Consider the following 18,319-nt stretch of genomic DNA (forward strand, 5'->3'; position numbering starts at 1 on the left):
TAAGAAATTATGGCAATGGAAAGTCTTTGGTAGAAAATAGATACTGGAAGGAGTAAAGGTAACAACTCGCCATACAACCGAGTAGCTGAGTTGTTGATAGGCACATGAACAAAATTTAAAACACTGCTGTGCTTTTGGGCGACATCCTTCTGGAGAGTTAACTACAGATGGTTCATATATTTACGCAGCTACACTGTCCCAGCCAACTGAGTGAAGAGTTGTACCAGGTATCAGGTGAAATGGGTGAGGGGAGAAACAGCTGCAGGGGTAGGGAAGGCAGGCTGACAGTTGGAAAGAAAAGCAGCGTGCGTGGGTACAGGAATGTAAAACCAGTTTGGTAACTCCGATACAGGCATGGGAGACGTGTGTGGTGCAAAATGACATGGAGAATTGGACAAGCAGGCAAAGGGTGGGATAAAACAAAGGAAGAGAGACAGGATTATGTAGAATGAGTGAGAAGAGGGAGAGCAAGGCATGGGGACAGGGTGAAGGTGGGTGTAGGACAGGGCCAAGAGGAGATTGAGGCCAGGAGGATTGCAGGATCGAAAGGTATTCTGTAAGCACAATTCCCATTTATGTAGTTCAGAGAAGCTAATAATGTGAAGGGGGGATCCAGGTGGCAGAGATTGTGAAGCAGCCTCTGAGATGAGCATGTTGTGCTCAGCGGAGCGTTCTGTCACTGGGTGATCAACTTTACTCTTGGCAACAATTTGGCAGTGGCCATTCGTTCGGGTGGACAGTTGATTGGTGGTCACACACACATATAAAGCTGTGTAATAGCTGCAGTGGAGATAGTATAAAATATGAATGCTGTCACAGTTGGCAATGCCTCTGATGAGATAGGATACGCTTGTGCTGGGATTGGAATAGAAAGTGTTGGATGAGTGCACAGTGCCTAGCTTGGGAATATACACTATGTGGTCAAAAGTACCTGGACACCCTCAAAACATACGTTTTTCACATTAGGTGAATTGTGCTGACACCTGCTGCCAGGTACTCCATATCAGCGACCTCAGTAGTCATTAGACATCGTGAGAGAGCAGAATGGGGCGCTCCACGGAACTCACAGACTTCGAACGTGGTCAGGTGATTGGGTGTCACTTGTGTCCTACATCTGTACATGAGATTTCCACACTCTTAAACGTCCCTAGGTTCACTGTTTCCAATGTGATAGTGAAGTGGAAACTTGAGGGGGCATGTACCGCACAAAAGCGTACAGATCGACCTCATCTGTTGACTGACAAGAGACCACCAAAAGTTGAACAGGTTGTAATGTGTAATAGGAAGACATCTATCCAGACCATTACACAGAAATACCAAATTGCGTCAAGGTCCACTGCAAGTACTATGACACTTAGGCAGAGGCGAAAAAACTTGGAATTCATGGTCGAGTGGTTGCTCATAAGCCACACATCATGCTGGTAAATGCAAAACGATGCCTCGCTTGGTGTAAGGAGCATAAACATTGGATGACTGAACAGTGGAAAAACGTGGTGTGCAGTGATGAATCGCGGTACACAATGTGGTGATCCGATGGCAGGGTGTGGGTATGGCGAATGCCCAGTGAATGTCATCTGCCAGCGCGTGTTGTGTCAACAGTAAAATTCGGAGGCGGTGGTGTTATGGTGTGATCATGTTTTTCATGGAGGGGGCTTGCACCCCTTGTTGTTTTGCATGGCACTATCACAGCACATGCCTACACTGATGTTTTAAGCCCTTCTTGCTTCCCACTGATGAAGAGCAATTCAGGGATGGCGACTGCACCTTTCAAATGATCAAGCACCTGTTCATAATGCACAGCCTGTAGCAGAGTGGTTACACAACAATAACATCCCTGTAATGGATTGGCCTGCACAGAATCCTGACCTCCCTATATAACACCTTCAGGATTCTTTTAGAACGCTGAATTCATGCCAGACCTCACCGGCTGACATCGATACCTCTCCTCAGTGCAGCACTCCATGAGGAATGGGCTACCACTACCCAAGAAACCTTCCAGCACCTAACTGAACGTGTGCCTGCAAGAGTGGAAGCTGTCACCAAAGCTAAGGGTGGGCCAACACAATACTGAATTCCAACATTATCGATGGAAGGCACCACAAACTTGTAAGCCATTTTCAGCCAGGTGTCCAGATACTTTTGATCGCAAAGTGCATGTAGTATAAGGATGGTCTAGGATATTTCCTATATTAGATGGGTGGTGGAATGCCACTTTGCAAGAGATGACAAGGATTGTAGGTAGGTTGTTCCTTATTTCTGGGCATGATGATAAGTAATCAAAGCCCTGACAAAGATTTGGTTAAGCTGTTCCACTCAGGTGTGACACTGACATAATGAGAGTGGTGCTCTACATTTTGTTCATAGGCATGGCCAGAGGATTAGAGGCATGTGTGTTCATGGCACAGAAGATCTGTTTGTGGCTTATTATTATTATTATTAGTAGTAGTAGAAATCAGTTGCCCCCCCCCCCCTCCACATCATACTCATGACAGAGAGTGGGCTGAAACCCGAAGCAGAGAACAGAAAAATTATCAAAAACTTGTGGATCGTATATTGGATAGGTGGATTAGATTCTCCACAAGGAGGAATGTCTACAGTGATGAACAAAGTTTTAAATCTAACAAGTTTCAAAATTAATCCAACTGCAAAGTAATATTGAAAACAATAAGTAGAACTGGAGGAAGTAGATTAATTATTGGATGTGTATAACAGCCACCAGATTCAAACACCTCAATTGTACTGTCATTAAAAGATATTATTTATTTAGCTTACAGCACTAGGAATACAATAAAAAATACAAGATGAAGAGACATAAATACAAATCATACATTAAACTAACAGCTGTTAAAAGCTAATATCCAATCTTTTAATCCAGTCAAGGCTTGATGGTGTAGCCATGAGCATGTTGTTTGGATCACCTGGGTAGGCTCTCAATTTATACTACTCAACAATGTGTACAGTATGGTCTGGTTTGGTGCTCCATAATCATAGGCTGGGCTGGAATGTTCACCCCATTTGTGCAGGTTTTATGGACAAACTTCATTATGTATTGGGACAGGATTTATATCCTTCTGCTTGTGCCATATGAGTTCAAAGCCCTCAGACCCACATAAGAGTGTCAATAAGATATTGTACTTTAGATGGAACATTTGCAGTCCAGGTTTCAAGTTATTTCTGTCAATGATGATGCTGCTATCAGCAAGCTCTTGGGCCAGTTACAGTCTGGAATGAAGTCGATTTGTTGTCAAGCCATCAATATCTTCATAGATGAAGTTGGAGATTATTAATTATTTGTGAATATTCTTTCAACAGAGCTTCTTGTCTTAACAGAGGAGGCAGTAGTAAGGATCAAACTGAGCCAAAGGCTGAGTAGTATTGTGCATTATAATCTATGCTATGAGGACAACTGGCGGGCCGCTTGAATTTGCATGTGCAATGGCCTGATAGGCTAACTTCAATGCTAATTAATTCAGAAATGGCACAACATATTGAATTATTTTCTTAACAATTATTTCTCAACAACCACTCCGCAACTACCTTACAAGCTATTCAGACTGTTTCTGACCACCCTCTATACGTAAAAAATGGATTTAAAAAATGTACTTGCAATATTATCAACTCGTCAAGAATTTTTGTTTTTGATGGAGTTAATGAGATTCTTAATTTATTTGGCAAAACATAATGTAATTGCGATTTGACTGTAAATGAAGTGCTGGCATTGCTTCCTGCATTTATTCTACTGCTTTATCCCTTGAACTGCCCACACCCATCATCTGGTTATTAAATATCTTGATTTCCTGTCTGCTGTCATTTATTATTTGCCTTTCTCTTCTAATAACAAATACAAGATGAAGAGACATAAATACAAATCATACATTAAACTAACAGCTGTTAAAAGCTAATATCCAATCTTTTAATCCAGTCAAGGCTTGATGGTGTAGCCATGAGCATGTTGTTTGGATCACCTGGGTAGGCTCTCAATTTATACTACTCAACAATGTGTACAGTATGGTCTGGTTTGGTGCTCCATAATCATAGGCTGGGCTGGAATGTTCACCCCATTTGTGCAGGTTTTATGGACAAACTTCATTATGTATTGGGACAGGATTTATATCCTTCTGCTTGTGCCATATGAGTTCAAAGCCCTCAGACCCACATAAGAGTGTCAATAAGATATTGTACTTTAGATGGAACATTTGCAGTCCAGGTTTCAAATTATTTCTGTCAATGATGATGCTGCTATCAGCAAGCTCTTGGGCCAGTTACAGTCTGGAATGAAGTCGATTTGTTGTCAAGCCATCAATATCTTCATAGATGAAGTTGGAGATTATTAATTATTTGTGAATATTCTTTCAACAGAGCTTCTTGTCTTAACAGAGGAGGCAGTAGTAAGGATCAAACTGAGCCAAAGGCTGAGTAGTATTGTGCATTATAATCTATGCTATGAGGACAACTGGCGGGCCGCTTGAGTTTGCATGTGCAATGGCCTGATAGGCTAACTTCAATGCTAATTAATTCAGAAATGGCACAACATATTGAATTATTTTCTTAACAATTATTTCTCAACAACCACTCCGCAACTACCTTACAAGCTATTCAGACTGTTTCTGACCACCCTCTATACGTAAAAAATGGATTTAAAAAATGTACTTGCAATATTATCAACTCGTCAAGAATTTTTGTTTTTGATGGAGTTAATGAGATTCTTAATTTATTTGGCAAAACATAATGTAATTGCGATTTGACTGTAAATGAAGTGCTGGCATTGCTTCCTGCATTTATTCTACTGCTTTATCCCTTGAACTGCCCACACCCATCATCTGGTTATTAAATATCTTGATTTCCTGTCTGCTGTCATTTATTATTTGCCTTTCTCTTCTAATAACAAAGTATTCACATTTCTTAACTTATTTCCCACTCCATCTTTCAACTATTGCCCATACAATGTCTTTGTTCTTGGACCTGATACTTTGATTCATTTCGCAATCCAGACCTTTTCTGATGTCTTATTGTTTCCATAATTGATTGCTTTCTTGGAAAAGTAGCTGTAAGGCTAATGGGAACGCATCTATAAATAAACTAAATATGAAATTTACATCTATCATTTTTGTTGGAAAATTATAAGACCACCAAGAAGTGCATATTTCTAATGATATACTAGTTTTCTGATGTCTGCCATTACATTATAACTAAAACAGTAATTCAACAAAGTTTCCATACTTGTGCATTTTTCCGCACTGCTTCATAAGGTGAAGTTCCTAATAGTGGGTGGGGTGGTCCACTATATGTCGTAGCCTCCTTGATAGAAGTGTCGTGATTCCTTAGATATTTCCGGAAAGTAACATGTCCATTTCTGACTAGATGAGACATTATCTTAAGAACCTGAAATGATAAATACAAATACAACATATGACACTGTCCCCCCCCCCTCCCCCTCCAGTGAAAGTAGGCTTCAATCATAATGATACTCAAATACTGCACAAAGTACATAAGTGCACAAGTTAGTCCAAAACGCTTTTACTTAAATTACTAAATTAAAATGAATTATAATTTAAAATTATATGCAAATTACAACAAAGAACAACAGTAAGAATGATTGTCTATGTGTCACCATACACGCTCAGGCACATCTCCACACAGTGAAAGAAAAATACTAGTAGTCTCAACATAAATTATTGTTTCATGAAATGGAAATTACCTACATAGTTTAGCGTAGTTATCTGTATGTTTCATGGAGCACAATTACAGCATCTTTTGGTGACATGGAATGAGTCAGTCTTTTTTAAATTATAATTCACGTCTTCAGTGAAAATTATGGCATCATGTTGATCTGTTACAGGAATGTCTTAAGCTACCTCCTCGTCTTTATTCATTCAGTGACGTATACTCAACTATGTTCAGTCCCTCCCTCCCTTCCTCCCTCTCTTAACCCCCTCTGCCCTCCCCTTAAAAAACACACATCCAGAATTTTCTATGGACTAGAAGGAGACTTCAATTTCGTTACAAAACTGCAACATTATGAAACCGGTATGTAGTAAACATCAAAGTTGCATTGCATGCTCGCATATGCAAATGGTTAGTATTTCAGTGCAACTGGGCAAAGTAGGCATGCAGAAGACCATCTACATTCTGTAACTCACAAAAGATTATGCATCTGTCAACAGCCTGAATAACTACCTTCTGGAGTGCAGATCACTACAAGACACCCAGGAAGAGAGTCAATGAGGTTCTGGAGGGTACGAATAGGAATATGGAGCCACACAGACTCCAGTGACATGACCAGCTGTGCCAGTTTCCTCAGTTGATGAGACCAGCTGTGCCAGTTTCCTCAGTTGATGATCCACGGTGCAAACAGCTCAATCATGGTGACCCCGAAGACTTTCGACAAGGTTTAACCCGGGGAGTTTGGTGTCCAGGGGAGTACAGTACACTAATCCTGGTGCTCTTAGAACCATTCGTGACACTCTGAACTGTGTGATGCACTGTATTATCCTGCTGGTATATGCCATCATGCCGAGGAAAGAACAAACTGCATATAGAGGTGGACATGGTCCCCAAGAATAAGTACATCCTTATGTTGATCCAGTGTGCTTTCTAAACGATGAGATCATCCAGAAAATGTTACAAAAACATTCCCGAGACTACTCTCTCCTCTGGCCTGGATCCTTACAATGATTGTTGCAGAGTGTTTGCTTCCAGACAGCCATTATGTCCAATGGAGTATTCAACATCATGCATGTGCAAAGAACATCTATCATCATTCAATGGACATCCAATTGCCATGCTGGTGTGCAAATCCCAGCCTTTATTGTCGATGACAAGCAGTCATGGAGAAGTTTATTACTGAAATTTCGAAAGAGAAATTTCCGGCAAGAGTCGGACAACACATTACTTCATGTGACATACATCTCATGAAATGGTGATCATGGTGGAGAAATTAGAGATAATAGAGAGGCTTACCGACAATCATTCTTCCCACACACCATTCACAAGTGGAACAAGGAAGGTGGGATCAGTTACCAGTACCAGAAAAACCCTCCCTCACACACCATTAGCTGGCTTGCGGAATATGATATAGATGTCAGCATGAGTTCATGAACTAGGCTCCTGCTGTGGGGGCCCACATGCAGCAATGTTCGCTGAACAGTCATTGAGGACACACTGTTGGTAGCCCCTTGCTTCACCTGGGAGGTCAGTTGCTTAACAGCTGCACGTTTATTCACACACACACACACACACACACACACACACACACACACACACAGCTGTTGTTCGCCTTGTCATCTATGACTTGCGATGTACCACCGTTGCCTTGGTGCCAGTTTGGGCTAGTGCCATTTAGCCATGCAAGGGAATACTTTAAACAGAGTGACACACAGAAAGTTTACAAATGTAGCTGTTTTGGAAAAGCTGCCACACTTGGCCCAAAAGACAATAATCATGCCCTTTTAGATGTCAGATTTTTGAATTACCACAAGGACTGCATTGTTTTCCGAGTCCTCCCTTCTGACGTGTTTTATATACCCTGCACTGCTAGCACTGCCGTCTGTGAGTGGTTACTGCACCCTCAACATATACAGCTCAAATGATAGCTGGACATGCCAAACCTGCTAACATTTTAAGCATTAAACTCACAGAGACTCATATTAAGCAATTTTAAACAAACAAAAATGACCAGCAAGCACAGAAGTAGAAAGTAATGGCTTATGCCATTGTAGTGTGGCGTAGAGCGGTGTTGCACAATTTCAGCAAGACTAGAACAAAACCAATAACTTAACATAACATGAGGTTTTATTTAATCACTACTTTTCCCAGCTAATGATCATTATTTTGTTAAAGAAATCTCCACCTGGCAACATGTAGCAATGTTGTCTGTCAAGCTGTGTATGGCACTAAGTTCATGGACAAAAGTGATCATATACAAGCAGCAAACAAGCTAAATGCAGGATAAGTAATCACAACTATACAAGAGTAATGATTTTTAGCGAATCTTCAGTGCTGCTGCATAATAATCTTATTACTAGTTGCAGATCGTCTATCAAATTTACCGCTACTGTTATTGGAGGTGGCAACACTTTTCTTTAAGCAAAATGAACAGTTTTGTCACACAATACCATACACACACAACACTAATGTATTGTCTCCTGTCAAAATATTTCATAAAAGTTGTTACAAAATAACTAAGCTTCATACATCAGCAGAGAACAATTTTTATCATGTAAGATACTGTTTGCATAGACATAAGTTCACTATATTTAAAGATTATTCACAATCTAAGCAGAATTTATTATGTCTGAGTGGATTCTGGGCCACCAATACACAATTATTATCACAATAATGACTATCAAGATTTATGTCTGTACAAAAATTCAATTTAAAACTGCCACTGCAACATTCAACTAAGATGGCGGCTAACATAAGACAGTCACTTATTGATTCTCCTTCGGGTGCTGTTTTATTACTAACAAACATTGTATATTAAATCTTTTTTGCACCTTTACTATATGCATTAACATTTAAAAGTATTTCTCTTTGTTAATCACTTATTATTTAGCATTTACCAATAAACCTTGCTGTAGATCAATAGCGCTAATGGCTGCGCTCGATTGTAGCTGATCAGAAAACTTAACATCTATATAGGATGAGAATCATAGTGAAATAAAAGTCCAAACAAAGTGGATTAATTTCAATGACACAGAAACTCTATTTTTCAAATATTACTTAACAACATAATACAGTATGTTACAGACCTCTGTGTTACGATACATCAATCACGTCCAATCAGTACAACAGTTCAAAAAAGGACCAGGATTATTCTAGAAGAACCATAGATAACAAAAAGATTGAGATTTTCATTATCTTTTTCCATGAGTATTGTTGAGATATCATTTCTTACAGAATATTAAATTATGTTGTTGTGACTGGCCGATCTTTCAAAGTGCCGCCGCGCAGTTACGCGTGTCCTCTACATGTGGCGCTGTCAGCCAGCCATGCAGCAGCAGCGCCACCTAAGCGACCAGCCAGCCAGCGGCTGCTACACTTGGACTCAGTTATGATTTGACTGTTAAAGTGTACACACATCTTACTCTGTTTACTTGACCTGTGACTTTCATGTATTGCGTCTTCCTTGAAATATATTTGTTCAACTTGAAGTTATTACAATTGGCGACGAGGTAGTGATTTTTCTTTTCCATCACTGACCCACATCTTTCCATGGCTACTTTAGAGCAACTACTGCAAGGTATCATAGAACAGCAAACGCTTCTCACAAATGCGATTTGTGATTTTGTCGCGGCATCAAATGCGGGGCCTCTCTCGTCGTTGTCTCTACCTACTTTTCCTCCTTACGACGAGACGGCGGAAGACTGGTCTGATTACGAAAAATGTCTTCGACAGCACTTCTTGGCATTTCATGTCGCGGACGAACAAACATGTAAGTCTCTGTTCCTTTCATGGATTTCACCTCAAATGTATCAGTTGTTGTCGCAATTGGCTCCTTTGAAAGATCCTGTATCTTTGTCCTTTGCTGAAATGTGCTCACTTCTGTCCATCTACTTTCAAAAGCAAATGCATGTGGTAGCTTCTCGTGTTGCCTTTTATCGTTGTCGAAAACAACCAAATCAATCCTATTGCGCTTGGGATGCTGAACTTCACGGCCTCAGTAGAAAGTGCCAATTTGTTACTGAAGTTCACAAAGAATCCTACGTCGATTCCATGGTACGGGATGCTATTATCCGATTGGCGCCCGACAAAGAAGTTAGGCAACGTGCCCTTCAGTTGGCAAATAAGACTCTAGATGAAGTCCTATCCATCGCTCAGTCTTTTGAAATTTCTCATGCCGCTGGAGCGCAAATAGAGGCATGGGGCGATGTCGGGGAAATACAATCTCTGTGCGATGTTGACGAAGCATGTGGCATGTCCCTGCCAGCCGACGTGGCCGCAGTACGGTCCCAAGCGCAGCCTCAGCCAAACCGTACACAAACCTCTAAGAAACTGCAGCAAAACCCACGGCAACTTCCTTCATGTCCGCGGTATTTTACGAAGCATTCACAAGAAGACTGTCCACAACGTTGGGCCGTGTGTCACAAATGCAAAAAAAAAAGGTCATGTGTTATCCGTTTGCAAATCCGACCGCATACATGATGTTCATGAACATGTCGCTGATTCTGATTCTGTGTTGTCTGTCAATTGTACTTCTTCCCTTTCAGGGAAGTTGTTCCGCACTGTCCAAATACTTGGTCGAGATGTTTGCATGCAGATGGATACTGGTTCATCTACATCTACATCTACATTTATACTCCGCAAGCCACCCAACGGTGTGTGGCGGAGGGCACTTTACGTGCCACTGTCATTACCTCCCTTTCCTGTTCCAGTCGCGTATGGTTCGCGGGAAGAACGACTGTCTGAAAGCCTCCGTGCGCGCTCTAATCTCTCTAATTTTACATTCGTGATCTCCTCGGGAGGTATACGTAGGGGGAAGCAATATATTCGATACCTCATCCAGAAACACACCCTCTCGAAACCTGGCGAGCAAGCTACACCACGATGCAGAGCGCCTCTCTTGCAGAGTCTGCCACTTGAGTTTATTAAACATCTCCATAACGCTATCACGGTTACCAAATAACCCTGTGACGAAGCGAGCCGCTCTTCTTTGGATCTTCTCTATCTCCTCCGTCAACCCGATCTGGTACGGATCCCACACTGATGAGCAATACTCAAGTATAGGTCGAACGAGTGTTTTGTAAGCCACCTCCTTTGTTGATGGACTACATTTTCTAAGAACTCTCCCAATGAATCTCAACCTGGTATCCGCCTTACCAACAATTAATTTTATATGATCATTCCACTTCAAATCGTTCTGCACGCATACTCCCACATATTTTACAGAAGTAACTGCTACCAGTGTTTGTTCCGCTATCATATAATCATACAATAAAGGATCCTTCTTTCTACGTATTCGCAATACATTACATTTGTCTATGTTAAGGGACAGTTGCCACTCCCTGCACCAAGTGCCTATCCGTTGCAGATCTTCCTGCATTTCGCTACAATTTTCTAATGCTGCAACTTCTCTGTATACTACAGCATCATCCGCGAAAAGCCGCATGGAACTTCCGACACTATCTACTAGGTCATTTATATATATTGTGAAAAGCAATGGTCCCATAACACTCCCCTGTGGCACGCCAGAGGTTACTTTAACGTCTGTAGACGTCTCTCCATTGATAACAACATGCTGTGTTCTGTTTGCTAAAAACTCTTCAATACAGCCACACAGCTGGTCTGATATTCCGTACGCTCTTACTTTATCAGGCGACAGTGCGGAACTGTATTGAACGCCTTCCGGAAGTCAAGAAAAATAGCATCTACCTGGGAGCCTGTATCTAATATTTTCTGGGTCTCATGAACAAATAAAGCGAGTTGAGTCTCACACAATCGCTGTTTCCGGAATCCATGTTGATTCCTACATAGTAGATTCTGGGTTTCCAAAAACGACATGATACTCGAGCAAAAAACATGTTCTAAAATTCTACGACAGATCGACGTCAGAGATATAGGTCTATAGTTTTGCGCATCTGCTCAATGACCCTTCTTGAAGACTGGGACTACATGTGCTCTTTTCCAATCATTTGGAACCCTCCGTTCCTCTAGAGACTTGCGGTACACGGCTGTTAGAAGGGGGGCAATTTTTTTCGCGTACTCTGTGTAGAATCGAATTGGTATCCCGTCAGGTCCAGTGGACTTTCCTCTGTTGAGTGATTCCAGTTGCTTTTCTATTCCTTGGACACTTATTTCGATGTCAGCCATTTTTTCGTTTGTGCGAGGATTTAGAGATGGAACTGCAGTGCGGTCTTCCTCTGTAGAACAGCTTTGGAAAAAGGTGTTTAGTATTTCAGCTTTACGCGTGTCATCCTCTGTTTCAATGCCATCATCATCCCGGAGTGTCTGGATATGCTGTTTCGAGCCACTTACTGATTTAACGTAAGACCAGAACTTCCTAGGATTTTCTGTCAAGTTGGTACATAGAATTTTACTTTCGAATTCACTGAACGCTTCACGCATAGCCCTCCTTACGCTAACTTTGACATCGTTTAGCTTCTGTTTGTCTGAGAGGTTTTGGCTGCGTTTAAACTTGGAGTGAAGCTCTCTTTGCTTTCGCAGTAGTTTCCTAACTTTGTTGTTGTACCACGGTGGGTTTTTCCCGTCCCTCATAGTTTTACTCGGCACATACCTGTCTAAAACGCATTTTACGATTGCCTTGAACTTTTTCCATAAACACTCAACATTGTCAGTGTCGGAACAGAAATTTTCATTTTGATCTGTTAGGTAGCCTGAAATCTGCCTTATATTACTCTTGCTAAACAGATAAACCTTCCTCCCATTTTTTATATTCCTATTAACTTCCATATTCAGGGATGCTGCAACGGCCTTATGATCACTGATTCCCTGTTCTGTGCTTACAGAGTCGAAAAGTTCGGGTCTGTTTGTTATCAGTAGGTCCAAGATGTTATCTCCATGAGTCGGTTCTCTGTTTAATTGCTCGAGGTAATTTTCGGATAGCGCACTCAGTATAATGTCACTCGATGCTCTGTCCCTACCACCCGTCCTAAACATCTGAGTGTCCCAGTCTATATCTGGTAAATTGAAATCTCCACCTAAGACTATAACACGCTGAGAAAATTTATGTGAAATGTATTCCAAATTTCCTCTCAGTTGTTCTGCCACTAATGCTGCTGAGTCTGGAGGTCGGTAAAAGGAGCAAATTATTAACCTAGCTCGGTTGTTGAGTGTAAGCTCCAACCATTATAATTCACAGGAACTATCAGCTTCTACTTCACTACAGGATAAACTACTACTAACAGCGACAAACACTCCACCACCGGTTGCATGCAATCTATCCTTTCTAAACGCCGTCTGTACCTTTGTAAAAATTTCGGCAGAATTTATCTCTGGCTTCAGCCAGCTTTCTGTACCTATAACGATTTCAGCTTCGGTGCTTTCTATCAGCGCTTGAAGTTCCGGTACTTTACCAACGCAGTTTTGACAATTGACAATTAAAATACCGATTGCTGCTTGGTCCCTGCATATCCTGACTTTGCCCCGCACCCGTTGAGGCTGTTGCCCTTTCTGTACTTGCCCAAGGCCATCTAACCTAAAAAACAGCCCAGCCCACGCCACACAACCCCTGCTAACCGTGTAGCCGCTTGTTGCGTGTAGTGGACTCCTGACCTATCCAGCGGAACCCGAAACCCCACCACCCTATGGCGCAAGTCGAGGAATCTGCAGCCCACATGGTCGCAGAACCGTCTCAGCCTCTGATTCAGACCCTCCACTTGGCTCTGTACCAAAGGTCCGCAGTCAGTCCTGTCGACGATGCTGCAGATGGTGAGCTCTGCTTTCATCCCACTAGCGAGACTGGCAGTCTTCACCAAATCAGATAGCCGCCGGAAGCCAGAGAGGATTTCCTCCGATCCATAGCGACACACATCATTGGTGCCGACATGAGCGACCACCTGCAGATGGGTGCACCCTGTACCCTTCATGGCATCCGGAAGGACCCTTTCAACATCTGGAATGACTCCCCCCGGTATGCACACGGAGTGCACAGTGGTTTTCTTCCCCTCTCTTGCTGCCATTTCCATAAGGGGCCCCATTACGCGCCTGACGTTGGAGCTCCCAACTACCAGTAAGCCCACCCTCTGCGACCGCCCGGATCTTGCAGACTGAGGGGCAACCTCTGGAACAGGACAAGCAGCCATGTCCGGCCGAAGATCAGTATCAGCCTGAGACAGAGCCTGAAACCGGTTCATCAGACAAACTGGAGAGGCCTTCTGCTCAGCCCTCCGGAATGTCTTTCGCCCCCTGCCACACCTTGAGACGACCTCCCACTCTACCACAGGTGAGGGATCAGCCTCAATGCGGGCAGTATCCCGGGCAACCACAGTCGTAGTCCGACCGGGGGATGCGTGGGACGAGCTGGCCGTTCCCGACAAACCCCCATCCGGACCCCCAAAGTGATGCCCATTGGCAACAGCCTCAAGCTATGTGACCGAAGCCAACACTGCCTGAAGCTGGGAACGAAGGGATGCCAACTCAGCCTGCATCCGAACACAGCAGTTGCAGTCCCTATCCATGCTAAAAACTGTTGTGCAAAGAACGTCTGAACTAATCTACAGAGAGCGCAAACAAATCGACAAAATTTAAACGGTTATTAAAATACAAGATTGCCTAGTAAATGCAGTAATGCTGCTACTTGCGCACTGCTGACAAACTGCTCGGCGGTGGAAGGAGGCTACGCGATTTTACACTATTCAGGTACTAAAACGTGATGCTATAACTCTCAAATACTATAATACGCCCAAAATTTATGAATTAAACAATGCAAGTACCAAAAACACGCAAAGAAATTAAGAATTAAACTATGTAACAAATGAGTGAGCTAGGAGTATACGACTTGCTGCTGCTGCCACTATCATCAATTCTCAGACGTATCTTCAGTTGGCTTATCCAATCCTGTCACCTGTCACTACCCAATTACGGACTTACAATAAACAGAAGATTTCTCTCTTGGGACAATTTGATGCTGGAGGTATCTTACAAATCTGTTGTTTGCACTGTTCCCATATTTGTGGTCGACAATAGTAATGTGGAGAATCATTTTGGTTTCGATGCCTTTCGCGTTTTTGGGTCCTCCATAGATGACTCTGTCAATATCGCCTCTGATGCTATTCCTTATGCTCAATTGGATTCCTTGTCGACAACATTTTCGTCCCTTTTTTCTCCTGGGTTAGGCCGCGCAAATGACTTTGAAGCTCATATCACGCTCAAACCCACTGCTCGGCCTAAGTTTATTTGGGCTCGGCCCACTCCTGTGGCCCTTCGTAATCAGGTCAAACGGGAGCTGGATCGTCTCACTGCTTCAGGGGTCTTGCTCCTTGTCACTTCCAGTGAGTGGTCCTCACCTGTCGTTGTCGTTGCTAAGCCAAATGGTGATATTCGTCTCTGTGGCGATTTCAAAGCCACTGTAAATGCTCAATGTCTTATCCACACTTACCCTATGCCTCGACCTGAAGAATTGTTCACTAAACTTGCTGGAGGCCAGTATTTTTCTAAACTTGACCTGTCAGAAGCTTATCATCAACTTCCTCTCGACGCTGCCTCCAGGCAGTTTGTGGTCCTTAACACGCCTTTCAGCCTCTATGAATACCAACGATTGCCATTCGGGGTTGCCAGCGCCCCTGCTCTCTTCCAGCGATTCTTGGAACAATTATTGCTCACTGTCCCTGGGTGTATAAATTACCAGGACGACATTGTTGTCACTGGATCCACCACTGACGAACATCTTCAAAATCTCTGCACACTTTTTCATGTCTTACAGACTGCTGGTCTTAAGTGTAATCTTCAGAAATCAAAATTTTTTCAGGCATCTATCACATACTTGGAGTTTCAACTCTCTCGGGATGGTATTCGTCCGCTTCAGCAAACTGTCGCTGCGATCGATGCCCTTCCTCGCCCTACATCTGTTAAGGAACTGCAGGCCTTCTTGGGGAAAATAGCATACTATCACAAGTTTTTACCGTCTGCTGCTTCGGTGGCTCAGCTGTTGCATTGCCTGTTACATAAACATGTGCCTTTTCACTGGTCCGCATCATGCGATGCGGCTTTCCAGAAATTGAAGACAATGCTGAAACAGGCCCCGTGCCAACATCTTGTTCTTGCCATGGACGCCTCTCAATACGGGGTCGGTGCAGTCCTTGCACACCGTTTTTCTGACAGTTCTGAACAATCCATTGCTTATGCCTCCAAAACGCTCACGGATGCCCAACAAAAGTATTCTCAAATTGAAAAAGAAGCTTTGGCCATTATTTATGCTCTTCATAAGTTTGGTGTTTTTCTCTATGGATCCTAATTTCATCTTGCTACGGATCACAAACCACTTGTTTCCTTGTTTCATCCATCAACATCCCTTCCCGATAAGGCTGCACACTGCCTCCAGCGTTGGGCTCTTTACTTGTCTCGTTTCAATTATGACATTCATTTCCGGCCGACGGCTCAACATGCAAAAGCTGATGCACTGTCTTGCCTTCCCATGGGTCCTGATCCGGCATTCAATAGGTACGAACTTTTGTGTTTCCACCTGGATGTTGCCGAGCAGCGGGTTGTGGACGGGTTCCCCATCATCGGGGACCGGCTGGCGGCTGCTACAGGTTCTGACCCTACCCTCTCCCGGATTTTACGCAGTATTCAGAAGGGTTGGCCAGATCGTCCATCTGCTAAGACTTCTGATCCGTTGCGGAACTATTACGCTTTGCGTTACTGCCTCACGGCTAGGGATGGTGTTATCCTCCTTTCCACCAACAATGCTTCGCCACGTGTTGTGGTACCTGCGTCCTTGCGTGCTTCGGTCTTGCGCGTCCTTCACCAAGGGCACTGGGGTGTCTCTCACACAAAATCTCTGGTGCGCTGTCATGTGCACTGGCCCGGCATCGACACTGAAATCGCACACATGGTCGCTGCCTGTGGCCCTTGTGTGTCACAGGCCGCTACTCCAAAGTCGCCTTTGGCACCGTGGCCTTCGCCTGAGAAGCCCTGGGAGCGTATTCATGCTGACTTTGCAGAACCTTTTTAGGTACTTATTGGCTTCTCATTATTGACGCCTACTCAAACTTTCCTTTCATTGTCTGTTGCATGTCGCCTACCACCGCGGCAACCACCAATGCCCTAGCTCGCATTTTCTTTTTGGAAGGCCTTCCCTCTACTCTTGTTACTGATAATGGTCCGCAATTTGCCTCTTCCGATTTTGTGGATTTTTGTGCCCGTCACGGCGTCATGCATGTCATGGCCCCTCCGTTCCATCCACAGTCAAACGGTGAGGCTGAACGACTGGTCCGTACATTTAAGGCTCAGATGAGGAAACTCCTGACTTCTTCTGCTGCTGATGATGCGCTTCTCCAATTTCTGGCTTCTTACCGTTTCACCCCCATGGGCGACCACAGCCTGGCTGAGCTCTTACATGGCCGACAGCCCCTGCACGCTACTTCATCTTCTGCGGCCTTCCACCTCATGGCCGCGGGTGCCTTCGCTTGGCCGGTTCACCGCCGACGACCTTGTATGGGTACAGGGATATGGCAGGCGGCCAAAATGGAGTCCTGGCCGCATCTTATGACACCGTGACCGACGCCTGTATGAAATCCAGATGGACACGGGTGTTGCAGTGCATCATTCGGACCACCTTTGGCCTCATGTGCCGGCAACGTCTGTTCCAGATGCCGCTACACCACCTTTGGCTCTACCTGATGCTCGGGATACTGGAATCTCTCATTACTCACAACGCAGTCCTCTCACCATCATATCGGTGCCAGCACAAGAACTGACGCCACCAGGAGAAGTGCCCATGCAGGAACCAGATGACCATCATCTGTTGGAGCAACTCTACTCGCCTCCTTCTCCTACGGACACGGACAAATCGCTCATGTCTCCTGTTATAACAACCGGACTTTCCGCAACGGGCAGATTGGTGCACAGGGCCCAAGCAGATTCGACCCCCACGTCTCCTGTCATCTCGACCCGTTATCATCGGGGACACTTCCGTCCGTACGGGAAGTGTCCTCCTCGAGACTTTACGGCCAGTCAAACAACACCTATGGATGTTAGCAATCTACAGGCCACCTCCATCAAGACCTGTGCAAAAAATTCAAAGGGAGGAAAAGTATTGTGACTCGCTGATCTTTCAAAGTGCTGCCGCACAGTTACACGCGTCCTCTACATGCGGCACTGTCTGCCAGCCATGAGCCAGCCAGCGGCCGCTAGACTTGGACTCAGTTATGATTTGACTGTTAAAGTCTTACTCTGTTTACTTGATCTGTCACTTTCATGTATTGCGTCTTCCTTGAAATATATTTGTTCAACTTGATGTTATTACATATGTCATTGACAAAAATTATTTTATTATCGATGAAGTCTTTTTTATCAATACACAAGAATGTTTATTTGCGTTCCACATACAACGCCGTCACAAATATGATCCTGAATAAAATATAGGGGTGGATACTACACCATGTTTCTGTATGAGTCTACCGACCCTTCCATATACTGGGCTGGCAAAAGGTAGATAAACAATTCTTGGTTTCTCTTTCTCAGTCCCAGTCTGAACCTTTTTCTTAAGTGTTCTGGATTTTTATTGCTCAATTTGGCAATCTGAGTATCCATTCCATCAAACACTATTTCTAGGTGGTTTAATTCTTTGGGAATGCTCTCTTTGTCTGAAAGCGTTAAAGCTCTATGGACCAGAGTCTTTAGCACAGAATTTCTTTGTGGC

At 43.7% G+C, this 18,319-nt stretch overlaps 1 protein-coding gene across 4 annotated transcripts in view; it reads right to left on the bottom strand.

Moving 5' to 3' along the window:
• Window positions 1-18,319, bottom strand: part of LOC126236717 (AP-4 complex accessory subunit Tepsin-like) — a 131,726-nt gene that overhangs the window by 79,642 nt on the left and 33,765 nt on the right. For all 4 annotated transcript variants that reach the window (XM_049946240.1, XM_049946241.1, XM_049946238.1 and 1 more), the window contains one exon: window positions 5,221-5,382. In XM_049946240.1, the coding sequence (XP_049802197.1) occupies window positions 5,221-5,382 (162 nt within the window). The remainder of the gene's footprint in view (window positions 1-5,220; window positions 5,383-18,319) is intronic.

The sequence above is a fragment of the Schistocerca nitens genome, chromosome 2 (genome assembly GCF_023898315.1).
Source record: "Schistocerca nitens isolate TAMUIC-IGC-003100 chromosome 2, iqSchNite1.1, whole genome shotgun sequence".
Taxonomy (NCBI): domain Eukaryota; kingdom Metazoa; phylum Arthropoda; class Insecta; order Orthoptera; family Acrididae; genus Schistocerca; species Schistocerca nitens.